The 15937-nt window shown below is 59.5% G+C and overlaps 1 protein-coding gene across 2 annotated transcripts in view; it reads left to right on the top strand.

Annotated features, from left to right (window-relative positions):
• The window catches only part of KDM4B (lysine demethylase 4B), a 93729-nt gene extending 78670 nt beyond the window's left edge, over nt 1–15059 (top strand). For both annotated transcript variants that reach the window (XM_033134159.1, XM_033134158.1), the window contains 12 exons: nt 1495–1943; nt 2157–2277; nt 4275–4453; nt 5900–6119; nt 7611–7687; nt 7992–8047; nt 8282–8390; nt 12437–12622; nt 12697–12861; nt 13238–13357; nt 13626–13718; nt 14886–15059. In XM_033134159.1, the coding sequence (XP_032990050.1) occupies nt 1495–1943; nt 2157–2277; nt 4275–4453; nt 5900–6119; nt 7611–7687; nt 7992–8047; nt 8282–8390; nt 12437–12622; nt 12697–12861; nt 13238–13357; nt 13626–13718; nt 14886–15059 (1949 nt within the window). The remainder of the gene's footprint in view (nt 1–1494; nt 1944–2156; nt 2278–4274; nt 4454–5899; nt 6120–7610; nt 7688–7991; nt 8048–8281; nt 8391–12436; nt 12623–12696; nt 12862–13237; nt 13358–13625; nt 13719–14885) is intronic.
• Nucleotides 15060–15937: the final 878 nt, after the last annotated feature.

The following is a 15937-nucleotide window of genomic DNA, read 5'->3' as shown; positions in this document are numbered from 1 at the left end:
TGCTGGTGGCAGGGGCGGGGGGGTTCTTGCTTCATCCCTTCCTGGGGTCAGGGCAGATCAGGGGTTAAGTGAACAAACTCTCACCCAAGGTCATGAGCACTCATTCCGTCGTCTTTGGCTGAGGAATGGGGATGACATATGGACAGGTTTTTATAGCAAGAGATAAACGTAGATACCATGTTGCAAACCAGAACTCGTCACGCTTCTTGTTGCCACCAGTTTCTCGTGGAGAGCGACAGATGCCTGCCCTCCATTTGTCCTTATTCCCAACCTGAGACTGTCAAGCACAGATACCACTGGGCCTCACGAGTCCTGTCAGCAGGACGACCCCTCGTCCCTGGTCGTCCAGGAACCCCTAGGTCCCAGACAACCCCGATGATGGGTCTTCTGGTTTCCAGGTGGTGTCCCTTCTTCAGTGATGCTCTGAACCTGTGGGACCCTGGGCTTCACGGCTGAGGGCCGAGCTGTTGTGCTCATTCTCTGACAGGGCAGGCGAGGCCGGAGGGCTCCAGGCTCTGTCATCCTGGAGCGCAGGATCTCTGCTGCTGTGTGCACCTCACCCTGAGCACAACAGGCCTCAGGCAGGTCACCATCTGGGGTTGCCATGATGGTGACCACACACATTGATTTGCTGACAGTCCTGGAGGTCAGAAGCGTGAGACGGGTCTCACAGGGCTAAACCCAGGTGTGGGCAGGGCTCGTTCCTTCCTGAGGCTCCTGTCTTTCCCAGCTTCTAGAGGCGCCACGTCCTGGGCTTGTGGCCCCTCCTCCATCGTCAGCATTTCTCTGACCACAACTGGGAAAGGGCCTCTGATTGGAAGGACCCTGCTAGTATATTGGGTCCACCGGACCATCTCCCTGAACACAATCCCATCTGCAAAGTCATGTCACGGTGTCAGGTCCCACAGCTAAGATGTGGACGTCTCCAGGGGCCATGATTCTGCTGCCTACATGGCCCCAAAACGCCACTGAAGAGACGCTTTGCCTGCCTCCCATCCCACCCTTCACCTGTCAGGAAATGCACCCCTGCTGGCCTGTGGAAATGGAAGGGTGTTCGGGCCCGTCAGGCCCATCTGGCTCGTGTTCCACTCAAGTGACCCCTCATGTATGGTTTATGGTTTGAGTCTTTGCTTTTTAAAAAATTCTACAAGTTGTTTGTGTTCACTGTAGCAATATGCAAAACTCAGATATCTGAAAAGAACAAATCTGCTTCAGGCCCCCACTCGGAAAGGACGTGTCTCTTTTCTCTACCTCATGCTAATCTAGAAGGTGCTCTGAGCACCTACAGAACCTGGACGGCAAGAGAGGGGGTGCCCCCATGGCTCGGGTGTGACCGGTTTCTGCCTAGCTGGCAGCGTCATCTGGCTGTGCTTTGTACTTGCCCGAAGGCTATGTTCTTTTGGGGAAGGCCTGAGGGGATTTTTGCCATCTCCAGCCATCTCCCACCTGGGCCAGGGGTGTCGGCCCTTACTGTTCTCTCCTCTCTCCCCACAGAGGATGGACGGGGCAAGCTGCGGCCCGCGAAGACTAAGAGTGACCGGAAGAAGAAGAGCCATGGCCCCCTGCACTCTCACCACCCACTTCTGCCCCCACTGCCGCCGCCCCCGCTCACTCAGTTCCCCACTGAGGAGGTGCCACCACCCCCACTGGAGCCCCCGGTGCTCACCCCCAGCCCTGTGGCCCCTGAGGAGAGCCCCCTGCCGCCACCCCTCAACGTCGTGCCTCCCGAGGCACCCGGCGACGAGCTGGAGCTGAAGCTGCGCCCCATCATCCCCATGCTGTACGTGGTGCCACGCGCCAGCTCCACCATGTGCGACAAGAGCCGAGTGTCCTGCCAGCAGGCGTCTGAGCACTTTGCCCAGAAGAGCCCCACCTGGAAGGAGCAGGCCGCCCCCATGGAGCTGACGGGGCCCGAGGAGGGGAGAGCAGCGGGCGAGGTGCAGGTAGGGCGCCAGCCATAGCGTCCCATCTCACAAAGTGGCCCCGTGGCTCGTCACAGAGGCTGGCAGCATGCACGTGGTCTAGAAACCACAGTGGCTCCTGCCACCTCTTCCTGGGGCCTCGTACTCCCGACAGGAAACTGAGGCACCTCTGAGCGGGGCTCTACTCCCATCTCAGAGCCGCACCCCACAGATGCCTCTTGTCCTGTGCTTCAGGCTCCATCAGCGTTTTCCAAATTGAAGATGGAGATCAAGAAGAGCCGCCGTCACCCTCTGGGCAAGCCGCCCACCAGGTCCCCGCTGTCCGTGGTCAAGCAGGAGGCCTCCAGTGATGAGGGTGAGTGAGAAGGTTGTCCCCTGCCTGCTTGGGCCCCAGGCTGTGTGTGCCACCTGCTCTCACCCAGCACCTCCCCCACGCCTCCCTCTGCCACTGCCCTGCCTGGTACCCCCACTGCCACCAGCTCAGGTCAGGCCCTCAGCGTCTGTCCCGAGACTGCCCAGCCCTCAGACCCAGCCCCACACAGTCCCCCTACTCAGCCCGCGGGGCTCCCCACAGGACCACCCCAAGACTCTGTTCCCTCCAACCCCATCTGCTTTGTTTCCCACTGTGGGGAGCTCATTTGTGCTGGGCCCAGGATTGAAATGTCCAACGTGGCCTGTGAGGGACAGAGAGGCCGCAGCCCGCCTGGGCTCCAACCTTAGCCTACTGCCTGGAGCCATTTACTTTCCTGTGACTTGGCTTCTCCATCTGTAAAATGTGGGCTGCTGGCCCTCGCAGGGGTCCTGTGAGGAAGGTGCACAGAGCTGAAGGGAGGTCATTACTGTGGTGACCGTTGCTGACTGACCTGGGATATGCCTGCTCTCTGCCCCCACCTCTGAGCAGACATGGCTCCTGTCGCCAGGCCTGGGATGGCTACCCTGGCCCCATCCCCATGCGGCTCTGGTGGCCTCTGCGCATATATATATACCAACCCGTCTCCCCAGCTGGGCAAGGGTCCTGCGTCATCCTCCCGCAGCCACTGGATCTGCTCGGATGGCAGGCCTAGACAGAGCTAGGCTTCCAAACATTTGCAGAGCAGGCAAATAGGCCATTGAGCGGGAAGATGTGCCCAGTCCGGGTGTGCCATCTACGGTCAGCCCCTCCTGTGCTCTGTGTGAGCAAGGGGCAAAAGCGTGGCTGCACCCCGCCAAGTTGAGGTTTGCAAAATAGACTCGCTCACAGAGCTCCATGGGGCCTGAGAACAAGCTCATTTCCAAGTTCATTTCCAGCAGATGTCCTAGCTCTGTGCTCCCTGTGCCCATGGAAACAGCACTGTGCTGCTGGGAGGTGCAGGGGGCAGCCCCTATTTGCTTGTGTGACTAGAGGAAATCTTTACGTCATTCCCCACCCCCATTATTAATGGCTAGAGGTGGGTGACAAGGCTGGGGAGTGGCCAGTTGCCGCAGAAGTGACTCTTCCTGCTGCTGAGCTGGCCATGGGCCTTGGAGAGAGGTTAGAACAGTAGGTTGTAGGAACTGGAGCCGGAGGGGTGGAGACGAGAAGCTTCTATTTAACACGCAGCTGAGAGCCCCTGTATCGTGGGCAGAAACCCTGCGAAGCTAATTTTTCATCTTCTGCTTCAGCCTTCCGTTTAAGATGCACTTGGAATTTGAAAATTGTCTGGATGGCTTCTTTCATTCTCAATCTAACTTGAGGGCTAGGGCGAGGAGGGTTCTAGAAGCAGCACGGATCACAAGGCTGAGCTCCCAGGAGTGGAAGTCGTATCAAGGGAGATCAGACGTGCCGGGGCCGCTCTACATGGGGCCTTGGCCTTTCCGTCAGGAAGGCTGTTGTATCAGCTGTGGTGGCCCCGTTGCTGTGAAGGTTGGGGCCTCAGGAGTGAGCACCCCACTTCTCGGGGCAGGCACCCAGGGAGCACTGAAGCTCCCTCACTCAGGAAATGCAGCACTGGGACATGGGGCGTGGGGCTGGTAACTGAGGCCAGCAGGGGCCAGGTGGTGACAGGCTGGAGTGGGAGAAACATCCTTAGTGGCCTCCGCCACATCTCAGTAGGATTTTGGGGTATCACCGCCCCTTCTCTGACTCTCAGCTGTGCTCCTCTTTGGGCTCCTTTGAGCACTGGGAGTCGGCACTTGACCAGCCAAGGTCTGACGCAGCCTGTCTCCTGCCCCAGACGGAACCAGGGGCCCCCGTCTGCAGAGAGACTCAGACGCCATGGGAGTGGGGACCTGTCACCATGAGAGCTTGTGGCAGTAAGGCCCGTCAGGGAGAGGTGGTGGCTTCTCGGGCACAGTTTAACCAAGCTGACGTTTCTCCCACACACTCTGCTCCAGACGCCTTCCCTTTCTCTGGGGAAGAGGACGTGAGTGACCCTGAGGCCTTGAGGTCCCTACTGTCCCTGCAGTGGAAGAACAAGGCGGCCAGCTTCCAGGCCGAGAGGAAATTCAACGCGGCGGCTGCCCTGACTGAGCCGTACTGCGCCATCTGCACCCTCTTCTACCCGTACAGCCAGGTGACCACATGGCCTCGCAGGGCCACCGGGGCCGGGGCAGAGCCAGGCTGCTTCCGCGGGCGCCAGCATTTGCTCTACCTGAAGGGAACTCGGGCACTGGTGATGGGATGAAGAACCCATGTGCTGAAGGAGCCACAGTGGGATCCGCTGAGCCTGGACGCCGGGGTGGGACAGGCGGGGTGGGACAGCGCAGTGTGGCAGGCAGAAGGGTGCGCTGGAGCCTCTCCTGTGGGGGCCGCAGGGAGAGGGTCCAGTTCCTGAGTTCCGTCTGAAGGTGACTTGTCAATGAGCAAACAAATGGGACATCTGATGGGTGGGGAGACAACGTGAGGTGCCGCTGTCCTCAGAAAGCTCCTCAGCACGTCCTGGGGGGGACGCAGGCTGGGGGCCCAGAAGGGGCAGGCTGTGACTGGCCAAGTCCCAAAGGCAGGCTGGGGCCAGAGCAAAGACCACATGCCCTGAGTGGGACACCAACACCTCTGAGCCCGGCACCCAGTGTCCTGTATTTTCCAGACCATTGGGAACCGGGCCTCTCCCCATGTTCTGCCCTGTGCCATCAGCTGCCAGGTCCTGTCTGCTTTCCCTCTTACCTCGTTTCCTCCCCTTGTCACCCTCCCCTTGTCACCCTCTCCACGCCCTGACCCCTGCCTGCCTTCTAGCCTTCTCCTCTGGTACAGGCCTCCCGTTCCTGGTGGCACCTCACTGTGGCCGGAACGGGCGTTTGGGAGGCCACTCTGGCCATGCGCTACCTGGCCGAGACTCCGCCAGGCTCACCACAGCCCCCGCCTGGCCACATGCCCCACCCCACCCCCACGGCCTTCCTCAGCGGTGACATCTACCACCCCCTCCCCACAGCAGCGCTGTGCTCTGCGATGGCCCCCAGGGTCTCCCCAGCCCTCTGCCTTGCCAGACAGCTTTCTGTTCATTCTTTGAGCCCACTCATTTGCCATCTTTTCCAGGAAGCCTTCCCAGTCCTGCTGTCCCCAGGCTGGCTCTGGGACAGCCCCCTCTGCTCTTGCTTATTGGCCTCTATGTTAATCGGTACCTGGACTGGGAGTTTCCTGGAGAACAGGGCCAGGTCTCACTTGCTTTTACGGGTCCCATATTCTAGCCCAGTGCCTGGTGCTCTGCACACATTAGCTGAGCTGCCCCGAGGTCTGTGTCCTGTGACCCCCATGGACAGGATCTATTTGGGAAAGGACGGTGGGGGCTGGGAGGGTGGGGCGGGTGCACTGGGGACTCCCTGCGGGGCAGCTGCAGGTGTCCTGGTAGGAGGTGGCAGTGCAGCAGCTGGAGAGGTGGGAGGCAGGCCGGGGCTGTTTGGATATAGAAGCTGCGTGAGGGGTGGGCGGAGGGCAGCGGCAAGGATGGCCCCACGTGGCCTGCTTCCCCGATGTCAGGTGGCCCCGAGCTGGGCTTTGCACTGAGGGCGCGCCCTTTCTGCAGTCCCTACAGACAGAGAAGGAGGCCCCCCAGGCCTCCCTGGGGGAGGGCTCCTCTGTGCTGCCTTCCAAAAGCGGCCAGAAGACACGGCCGCTGATCCCCGAGATGTGCTTCACCTCCAGTGCTGAGAACACGGAGCCACTCCCTGCCAACTCCTATATCGGCGACGACGGGACCAGCCTACTAATCACCTGTGCCAAGTGCTGCCTGCAGGTCCACGCCAGTGAGTGGGGCCGGGCAACGGGCAGGTGGCCGAGGGGGCTGCGGGCTCCGCCGGGTGCAGCTCTGCGCTCCGTGTCTGTGCAGCAGGGAGCCCCTTTTCCCTGGGCTGCTGTCTCGGGCTGTCCCCCCGGACCTGGCATCGTGGGACCTTCAGGGGCAGATGTCCTACCTGTTTCCTGGCCCAGGTGGACCTGCGTGGTCAGCCTCCTTCGGGACTCTTCTGCTGAGCCCTGCTCTGCCTCTGGGGCCCAGGAGGAAGCAGGAAGTTAGTGGGTACCCTCAGGTGCCGCGACGATTTTAAACTGCGCTTTGCGGCCAGAGTGATTGTAAAGCTGAGATTCTAGAGTGGTCTGGGGGTCTGATTTATCTCGGCCGTCAGTGGCCACCCGCCCCCAGACCCTAAAGCCCAGACTGTAGCCCAAGACAAGAGAATGGGTGTCTTCCCCTTCCTCAGGTGTGAGGGGCAGTGAATGGGAGACCAAGCTCCAGGAAGGAAGGAAGGAAGGCTCTGCAGCCATTTAATTCCATGTGCCGCTCCCCCCCCCCCCCCCCCCCCCCCCCCCCCCCGCTCCCCACAGAGGCAGGCAGCCGAAGGGTTCTGTCCCTCTGTCCCCACAGAGGCTGCTCTGGGCTCATTTTGTCTCCTGTCTGGGAGCTTGTTGGCTCGACCACGCTGGGCCTGGTATGAGACATGCTCCGGGCAGGCTCCTGGGGGACCACTGTGGTCAGGGCGCGGGGAGAGGCGCCTTGCTCAGTGACCTTGAGACGCAGAAGGCTCACACAGGCATCTTCCTTGAGACCTGGCTCTGGAGGGAGGCGGAGCCTCCACTTCCTCCAGGAGCCAGCCCCCCCACTCCCCGCCCTGACTCTGGCTGAGTGCCCCAGGGGACAGAGCAGGGGGCCAGTACAGGCTCTTGGGTACCTTGTTGTCCCTTGGGGCCTCCGTGGAGACAGAGTGCCACCTTTCTGCTGTCCTGCGGGGCAGTGGACGCAGGGTGAGGCGTTGCCCGTTGCTCCGGGGCATGACCCTCTGTCCACACCCTCCTCAGTGCCTTCTTCCCCTTTTTGAACCATGACCACGCTCCAGAGCAAACTGCCTTGATGACCCAGAGCCTCTGACTTGGGCTTTCAGAAGTAGCTGTTCTGCTGGAACCCTTGGCCTGCCTGGCCAGCCCTGCCACTCCAAACTCCAGTGTCCACGAGGCCCACTTTGCATGGCACACAACTACTTGGTCACTTTCCCAGCAGAGCTTGGGTGGGGGCGGCGAGGCATCCAGACTGAGCAGGCCCTCAGGGGCTCCTGCAAGCGGGCCCTGCTCCCCCTCCCGGCATCTGTTTCCAGATCTTACCCCCGCTCCATGTGCAGTGGCCTGGATTGAGGTAGAGAGGGCAGTGAGAGTAATTACCCTCAGTGCTGAGGCTGGATTCCAGAAGGCCCCGTTAAGCTCTGGTGCAGCCACGGTGACAGATGCGTCCCTCTGCTGCCTTTCAGGTTGCTACGGCATCCGACCGGAGCTGGTCAACGAGGGCTGGACGTGTTCCCGGTGCGCGGCCCACGCCTGGACTGCGGTAACTCGCCCCTGCAGCTGGGGTGGTGCTCTGAGAGCTGTCCAGCCCCGTGGGGGAGCCAGGCCTAAGCCCCAGGCTTGTGATCCCGAAGGGTGACCCTGGGCTGGTGGCCTCGCCTCCCTGGGTCTTGGTTCCCTCACCTGAGCAGTGAGGGGGTGGAGCCCGACGCACTACCAGCCCATCCCTTCGGTGGCCGCTAGTTTGAAATGTAAGGACTGCAGGCGGGGGATGGCCCAGGCCCCAGGGCAGGAGGGGACAGCCCTGTCCCTGCGCCCCTCACCCTGCGCTTGTCTGGTTCCTGTAGGAGTGCTGCCTGTGCAACCTCCGGGGAGGCGCCCTGCAGATGACGACCGACAAGAGGTGGGTGGAGGGCGCTGCTCCTCTTGGGGTGTGTCCTGCGGGTGGTCAGCCCCTCCTCAGGGCCTTGACTTGGCAGCGTGGGAACCAGGAGGAGCAAACAAGTGCCCAGACTGTCCTTTAAGGTCCTGTAAACCCTGACCGGCCAGCAGCAGCATCGTGGACGGGGGCAGTGTCCACAGAATGAGGTGACCGTGGGGTTAGGGCTCACCCATGACCCCGGACCCTTCCCCCCAGGTGGATCCACGTGATCTGCGCCATCGCGGTTCCGGAAGTGCGGTTCCTGAACGTGATGGAGCGCCACCCTGTCGACATTAGCGCCATCCCCGAGCAGCGGTGGAAGCTGGTAGGTCCCCTGCAGTCTTGTCCTGCGATGGCGGGGGCAGGGCAGGAATCCACACACTACCCATTTCAGTTTGGCCACATGTATTCTTGAATAGGTCACAAGGGTGGAAGTACAAAAGTCAGAAGGTACAGAGGTGCCCAGAGAAAAGCAAGTCTCCCCTTGCGGCGTGGTGGGCTCCTAGCTCTCTGATCTCTGTGCAGAGATGCCCTTCTCACACTTTGCACGTAAACTAGCAGACCATTTCTACCTTTTTCATAAGCAGAAGCCATATGCACTCTGCCCTGTACTTTTCATGTTATCTAACGGGCTCCTTTTTTTTTTTTTTTTTAAATTTTCTATTGGGGAGTATTAGGGAGCAGTGTGTTTTTCCAGGGCCCATCAGCTCCAAGTCATCCTTCAGTTTAATTGTAGAGGGCGTAGCTCAGCTCCAAGTTCAGTTGCCGTTTTCAATCTACTTGGGGTGGGAGAACGCAGCCCACCACCCCATGAGGGAATTGAACCAGCAACCTTGTTGTTGAGAGCTCGTGCTCTAACCAACTGAGCCATCCGGCCGCCTGTCCAGCAGCTCAGTGGCAGCTCGTTGTCTTCAATCTAGTTGTGGAGGGCGCAGCTCACTGGCCCATGTGGGAATCGAACCAGCATCCCTGTTGTTCAGAGCTCACTCTGTAACCAACTGAGCCACCCGGCCGCCCCACGGGCTCCTCTTTTAAAAAATAAAAAATTCTGGTAAAAACACTCAACATGAGATCTTCCATCTGAACAAATTATTAAGTGCACAGTGTAGTCTTGTTAAGTGCAGGCAACACATTACATGGCAGAGCTCTAGAATATATCCAACATGCGTAACTGGAGCTGGGTACCTGTTCCTAGCAACGCCCCCTCCTGCAGCCCCCACCCCTCTCGTCTCCTCTGAGTCTGATGGATGTGTGGACCTCCTATCAGTGGATTCCTGCCGCTTGTCCTTCTGCGTCTATTTTCTCTCCCTGAGCATAATGCCCTCAAGGTCCACCCACGTGGTCACAAGTGACAGGGTTTCCTTCTTTCTCGTGGCTGAAGACAACTCCGTTGTGTGCATGGACCACATCCTCTTTACCCATTCGTTCATCCCTCAGTGGGCACTTGGGTTCGTTCCATGTTTTGGCCATTAAGTGCCACACTGAAGGGGGTGCAGATACCCTTCAATATCCTGTTTTCCTTTCCTTCGCACATATACCCAGAAGTGGAATGACTGGGGTGCGTGACAGTTCTCGTCTTAATTTTTTGAGGAACCTCCGTACTGTTCTCCATAGTGTCTCCACCAGTGGACTTCCCACAGCAGTGTGGGAGGGTTCCCTTTTCTCCACGTCCTCGCCAGCCCTTGGTACCTCTCGTCTTCCTGATGACTGCCTGCGATGAGATCTCATGGTTTCCATGAGCACCTCTTCATGTACCTGTAGGCCACCTGTGTGTCTTCTCAAGAGAAATGTCTCTCCAGGCCCTTCGCCCATGTTGAAATAGGGTTGTGTGTTTTCTGTGGAGTTGTTGGCCTCTCTTGGTGCAGATAGATCTCCCCCCTCTACGGAGCGTGTGGTCGTCCTTGGCAGGAGTGCTCTCGCTAATAACAGTCACCCCTGGGGAGCCTCTAGGGCACCAGGCGTCCTGGGCCGAGTGTGACAATGGACGAGAGCTGGCTTCCATCCCAGCTCGGCCACCACCAACCCTGGGCCTCGCACCTCTGTGCCTGCGCCTTGCCGTCTGTAGGCCCTGCATGGTGCGTGCTGACTGGGCCTCGCTGGAAGGCGCCGAACGTGCTGTCTGAGCACCGGCCCCTGCTCTCAGGTTCATCATTGCTGGGAGTGTGTGGCAGCCTTGCTGGGGACGTGTCCCCGCTCAGGGATATGGCGGTGGCAGCTCTGACGGTGGCATCGCGTGGCACCTGGGGGCTGGGCCCTTGGCTGGGGCGCCTGACAGCGAGCGTCCTGGCTGCTTTTCCTGCCCCCTTTATTTCCCAGCTGCCTGGGGCCGTCGGGGGTATTGGCACTCCTCCAGGCCCACGGAGGGCAGGAGGCAGAGAAATTGGGCTGCGGGCAGTGGGCCTGGTGGGGAGTCTTGTGGGAAGGAACAGAGACATTCAACCTCGAGCTTATGGGTGCGGCGCTACCGGGTAGGGCTGAGTGGGCACTGGCGGGATCCTGTGGGGTCGGGGTCCTCACTCACGGAGCACCAGTGGCCAGCGCCAGGCCCAGACAGGCCAGCAGGAAGGGGCTGCCGGCCTGCGGGTGGTTACAGGCGCGAGAGGCTTCATCATTCAGGGGGAGTGATGGTGCGGCCCGCAGCCCGTGATCCATCCTCCCCCAGACGCTTTATGGATCAGCTGACATTTCCAGCTTGCAGCCTCTTCATTACCCGCACTTGTAACGATGAATTAAAAATCCTTTTACACGAGGCTCGCTTGTACTGCCTAATGGACCCACGCAAGGAAGCCAGCGGTTAACTCCTGCTTACCCCGCTGCCCACCCAGCTTCCTGGGGTCACACACAGGCCACAGGCTCGAGGACAGTCACTGCTGGTCATCTTCCATCCATCTATCCACTGGACTTTCCGGCTGCTGGGTGTGGGTGCTTGGGGAGTCATGGTGAGCAGGGGATGGCCCCGTCTGTCTGGTGGCCTGAGCCATGCGCTCACCCCCCACCAGGCTGGGATGGGTCCTGGAAAACCCCAGACACTAGACATGCCCTGTGCTGGGCTCCTGACAAATGGCACGGTGGGGGCCTGGCCCACATTCTGCATGATGCAGAAACTCAGAATATGGAGCTGCCACCCGTGGTGGGAAATGAATCGTGCTGAGTGTCACTTTTGGCTGGCGGATTTCTTCTGGGCCTCTGCAGTGGGGCAGGTGACATTTGCGAGAGAATGTGCGCCTGCTGGCTTGGAGGAAGGACGACTCCTTCCGGGGCTTCGGGCGGCTGTGCTTACCTCTATTCTGTGGAAGGCCCGGGATTTGAGGGTTAACGCCTGCGGAGCATGTTGTATGTCAGTGCCTGGCCTGCAGGCCAGCGGGAGAATTAGGTATTGACAGTTTAATAATGAGATCTCATTGCCATCGACCGGTCCGGCGGCGCCCTTGGCCACTGTGCTTATCTGGCTTTTGAACATGGTTTACAGAGCGATAAAAGCCACTTATTAAATGCCCGGAGTGACGGGCTTCAACGGGCCTGGCAACTGCTGAGCGGGGGCATGGGAGTGGCCCTGGATGCTGACACCACAGGAGCAGGTCACCCAGGGCAGGGGGGCATTTCCGCAGCACGGACCCCCTGACTGGCGTGAAAGAGCTCACTCAGAGGCTCCTCTTCATGCAGGAGGTTAGCCTGCAGTGCCTTGTATTCCGAATGCAGATAGAATTCACTATTTCAGAGTGAGCAATTCAGTGGCGTTTTTATATTCACAAAGTTAGACAATTGTCACTTCTAATTCTGGGACTTTTCTACCACCCCAGATGACACCCTCTCCCCATCAACAGTCATTCCCCACCCCATCCCCAGCCCCTGACAATCACTAACCCATCTCCTGTCTCTGTGGACGTGCCTGTTCTGGACACTTCATTCACATAGATGGAATCACACACTGTGTGGCCTTGTGTGTCCGGCTTCTGTCACTGAGCCCCGGGTATTCAAGGTCCGTCCACGTTGTAGTGACTGTTGGTGCGTCATGCTTTTTTGGGGCTAAATTGTATTTCACTTTGTGGCTCTTTGGTGCCTGTTCCAGACAGCTCTGCAGAGGACTAGAGTGTAGAAGAATCCTGGAAGTGCTCCTGGGGGTTGGCAGGGAGCCACAGGCGGGGTGGTTTGGGGGACTCTCTGCCATGGTCAAGATTTCTGGCCAAGTCGATTCCCCAGGCTTTTCCCAGGGTACCTCCAGCCAAGGCCAGTCTGCCGGAGTCTCTGCCTTTCAGTCCTGGCTCTCGGGGTTCACTCCCAGGAGACAGTCCTAAGGGCCCAGTGGGAGGGCTCCCAGCCCCCTGGTCCGAGGCGCTGGCCAGAGCCCCATTTCCTCTCGTGACTCCCCAGAAATGCGTGTACTGCCGGAAGCGGATGAAGAAGGTTTCTGGCGCCTGCATCCAGTGCTCCTGCGAGCATTGCTCCACCTCCTTCCACGTGACCTGTGCGCATGCCGCCGGGGTGCTCATGGAGCCGGACGACTGGCCCTACGTCGTCTCCATCACCTGCTTCAAGCACAAGTCGGGGGGCCACACCGTGAGTGCCCGGCCCTCCCTCCTCCCTCGCATTGCCCGCCTGCCCTTGCTTGACGCGGCCCTCTCCGCCCCCAGGTCCAGTTCCTGAGGGCCGTGTCCTTAGGCCAGGTGGTCATCACCAAGAACCGCAACGGGCTTTATTACCGGTGCCGTGTCATTGGCACCACCACACAGACCTTCTACGAAGTGAACTTTGATGACGGGTCCTACAGTGACAACCTGTACCCGGAGAGCATTACTGTGAGCTGCGGGCGGGCGCAGGGTGGGCGCTGCCTTTCGGAAGCTGGGAGGTGGGTCACCTGTGAGCCCACTGGACAGGTCCGGTTCCTGGGCCCCCGAGGGGAAGCAGAAGCAGAGCAGAAAGCATGGTCAGTCCAGAGCCTGCAGCAGGGGCGGCCCCCGCCACACCCGGTCCTGTGTGTTTGCTCCACTTGCCTTCAGAGTTCAGGCAGAGAGCGCCACTGGCCTCCTTGCTGCAAACGTCTCTCACGTGGGAGCTTCGTTACCGTTAAAGCACAGGCAGCGTGGCATGGGGAGGGTCCGAGCCCGACAGACCACGGGCGCCCGTGCCCAGAGCCCCGCCGCCTCACCGCCCGCCACGTTCTTTCCTCCACAGAGCAGAGACTGTGCCCGGCTGGGACCCCCACCTGAGGGGGAGTTTGTTGAACTCCGGTGGACTGATGGCAACATCTACAAGGCCAAGTTCATTTCCTCTATGACCAGTCATATCTATCAGGTGAGCGGGGTCCTGCCTTCCTGATACCGGACACAGGCAAGGGTCGCAGGCGGGGTTTGGTCCCGCGTGCATTCCTGTGGGGGGCTGGTCGACCTTTGCCCACCTAACTTAGGAGGTCAGGGGGCTTGTTATGTTTTTAAGCTGGAAGGGGCCTCCAGTTGTCTGGTACTTTCCCCAGCAGTGGCCACCGTGGGTGGTGGGACCTCGGTAAAGATGGGGTGGGCCCGTGGTGCTGAGGCACTGCCCTGATAACTGTGCCCCTTTGCAGGTGGAATTTGAGGATGGGTCCCAGCTGACAGTCAAGCGCGGTGACATCTTCACCCTGGACGAGGAGCTGCCTAAGAGGGTCCGGTCACGGCTGGTAAGTGACCAAGCCAAAGCCAGGCTGAGGCGCTGCCCAGAAGCCCTTGGTGGCCTTGCCCTCCCTGCCATGGCCCTTGCTCCCAGTGGGAGGCAGCTGAGGGCAGCTCCTCACAGCCAGCCTGTGGGGGCAGGTTGGAGGGCCTGCCCTTCCCCGTGACAACCAGCAGGAGATAAACCTGCACCAGCAGGTCCACCAGGCGCATTGTGACGCATCCAGCACCCGAGTGCCCGCTGCCTGTGCACAAAATCTGAGCTCTAGGGTTGGCGGTGCAAAAGAAACACTTTTCCGAAGCTCATCCCTTTACAAAGGGAACAATGAGTCCCGGAGGCGGGATGTGACTGCCTTTTCTCCCGGCCAGCTGCAGTTTTATTTCTTTCCGTGTTTAATCCAAAAACCAGGTTTTGAGGAGCAGGCAGCTGTGGCCGTGGGTGAATAAGCTCAAAGTAAGAGCAGTGGGGGTCGCACAGCTGACCTCAGATGCGGGTTTCCTCAGGGAAGGACAGGAATTGCCAAACAGACAAGTAGCCGCATTTCCCTCCCTCTCTCCCTCTGCATGGCATAGCCTTTCCCCATAGCTGCCATCTGGTGGGACAGACCAGGCTAGCCATCCACCCTTCTAGGGGGCCAGTGGCTGGGGTATAGAGATTGTGCCCACCTGGGAAACTTGCACACAGGATTGTAGGCAGCAGTGCTGAGAGGCCACCCCCAGTGATTGGCTGTCCCTCTTGGAAGGTCATTGGCTGAAGGACAGTGGCCCAGGGTCCTTGGCCCTCAGCAGGGTGGGCCATTTGCTCCAGCTAGGTGCCCAAGTGGAGCCTCTGTTTCAGTCCATTCGGGCTGCTAGACTGGGCGGTGTAAACAACAAAGGTTATTTCTCACAGTCCTGGAGGCTGGAAGTCCAAGGTCAAGCCATTGGCACGGTGTCCTCACGTGGCAGGGAGTGGGGGAGAGCGAGTGCACACTCTCTGGGGGTCTCTTTTACAAGGGCACTGATCCCATTCACGGGGGCCCCACCCTCAGGGCGTGATCCCCTCCCAAAGGCCCAGCTCCTAACACCATCACATTCGTGGGTAGAGCTTCAGCATAGGAATTTAGGGGGACACAAACCTTCGGTCCATAGCACCCCTTTCTGCACTAACCCCTGTGCTATCTGGTCTCCCACAGTCGGTCAGCACGGGGGCGCCTCAGGAAAGCGTCTTCTCGGGAGAGGTGAAGGCCGCCAAGCGCCCACGGGTGAGCACCCCGCACGCCCCTGAGGGCTCAGGGCGGAATGCGGACTACCTGGCCTTCATGGAGAGCCTCCTGCAGGCTCAGTGCCGCCCCGGAGCCCCCTTCTAGGACAGCCGGCCGCCTGGCCACCCCTCAGCCCAGCAAGGCAGGCGGCGGCGGGCCCTGGCGTTGGCTTGCTGTGAATTCCTGTCCTCGCCTCCCCAGCCCCCAGAGGCTACCTCCGTGCTCTGCGGGGACAGCAGCGAGCAGGACGCCGACATGCGGCCCCCAGACTCAGGGAGCAGGGCCACACGGGCTCTGTGGGGCCGGCTGGGGCTCGCGCCACCCCCACTACTCAGATTCGTAAACCACGTAAGCTCTTCTTCTCGAAAAGGTGCTACTGCGTTGCCTGCCTCCTGAGCAGCCTTTGAGATTGTGACTTCTGTACATAAATCACCTTTGTGAGGTTCTTTCTATAAATACCTATTGTTTAAAAAAAAAACTCAAGAAAAAAAGGAAAACAAAGAAAAGGAAAAAAATCCCCAAAGTTGTTTTCTAGATTTGTGGCTTTAAAAACAAAACGTTCTTTTTCTCAGAACCGAAACACACTGAGGGAGACAAAAGCATCTCGTTTTTCGTTTGTTGTTGTTTTAGAATCTTACTTGTCTGTGAGCAGGCAGGGATGTGTGATGAGGCCTGGAGCTGCCGGGGCTCAGGCAGGGCGCCCAGCCAGTGACACCCCGTCACTCCAAGCCCTCACTCAGCCCTCTGCCCAGCTTCATGAAGGTCTGGGCAGCTGGCGCCTCTAAACTGGTCCCCGCCAACACCGTTCATCTTTGCGCCGGACAGGAGGAAGCCAGCAGTACCCTTTGGTGGCCGAGCGCCGGCCATGGGGGTCGAGGACCCTCCCTCCTGTCTGCGAGTCTGTGCGAAATAAACGCTCTCTCTTCTGGTTTGTTCCATCTTTTGCTTCTTGCCCCGTGAGAACCATTCCACAGCTGAGGCCT

The sequence above is a fragment of the Rhinolophus ferrumequinum genome, chromosome 18 (assembly GCF_004115265.2).
Source record: "Rhinolophus ferrumequinum isolate MPI-CBG mRhiFer1 chromosome 18, mRhiFer1_v1.p, whole genome shotgun sequence".
In the NCBI taxonomy this organism is placed as follows: domain Eukaryota; kingdom Metazoa; phylum Chordata; class Mammalia; order Chiroptera; family Rhinolophidae; genus Rhinolophus; species Rhinolophus ferrumequinum.
Note: the sequence above shows the minus strand (reverse complement) of the source record. Positions and strands in the feature narration are given on the sequence as shown.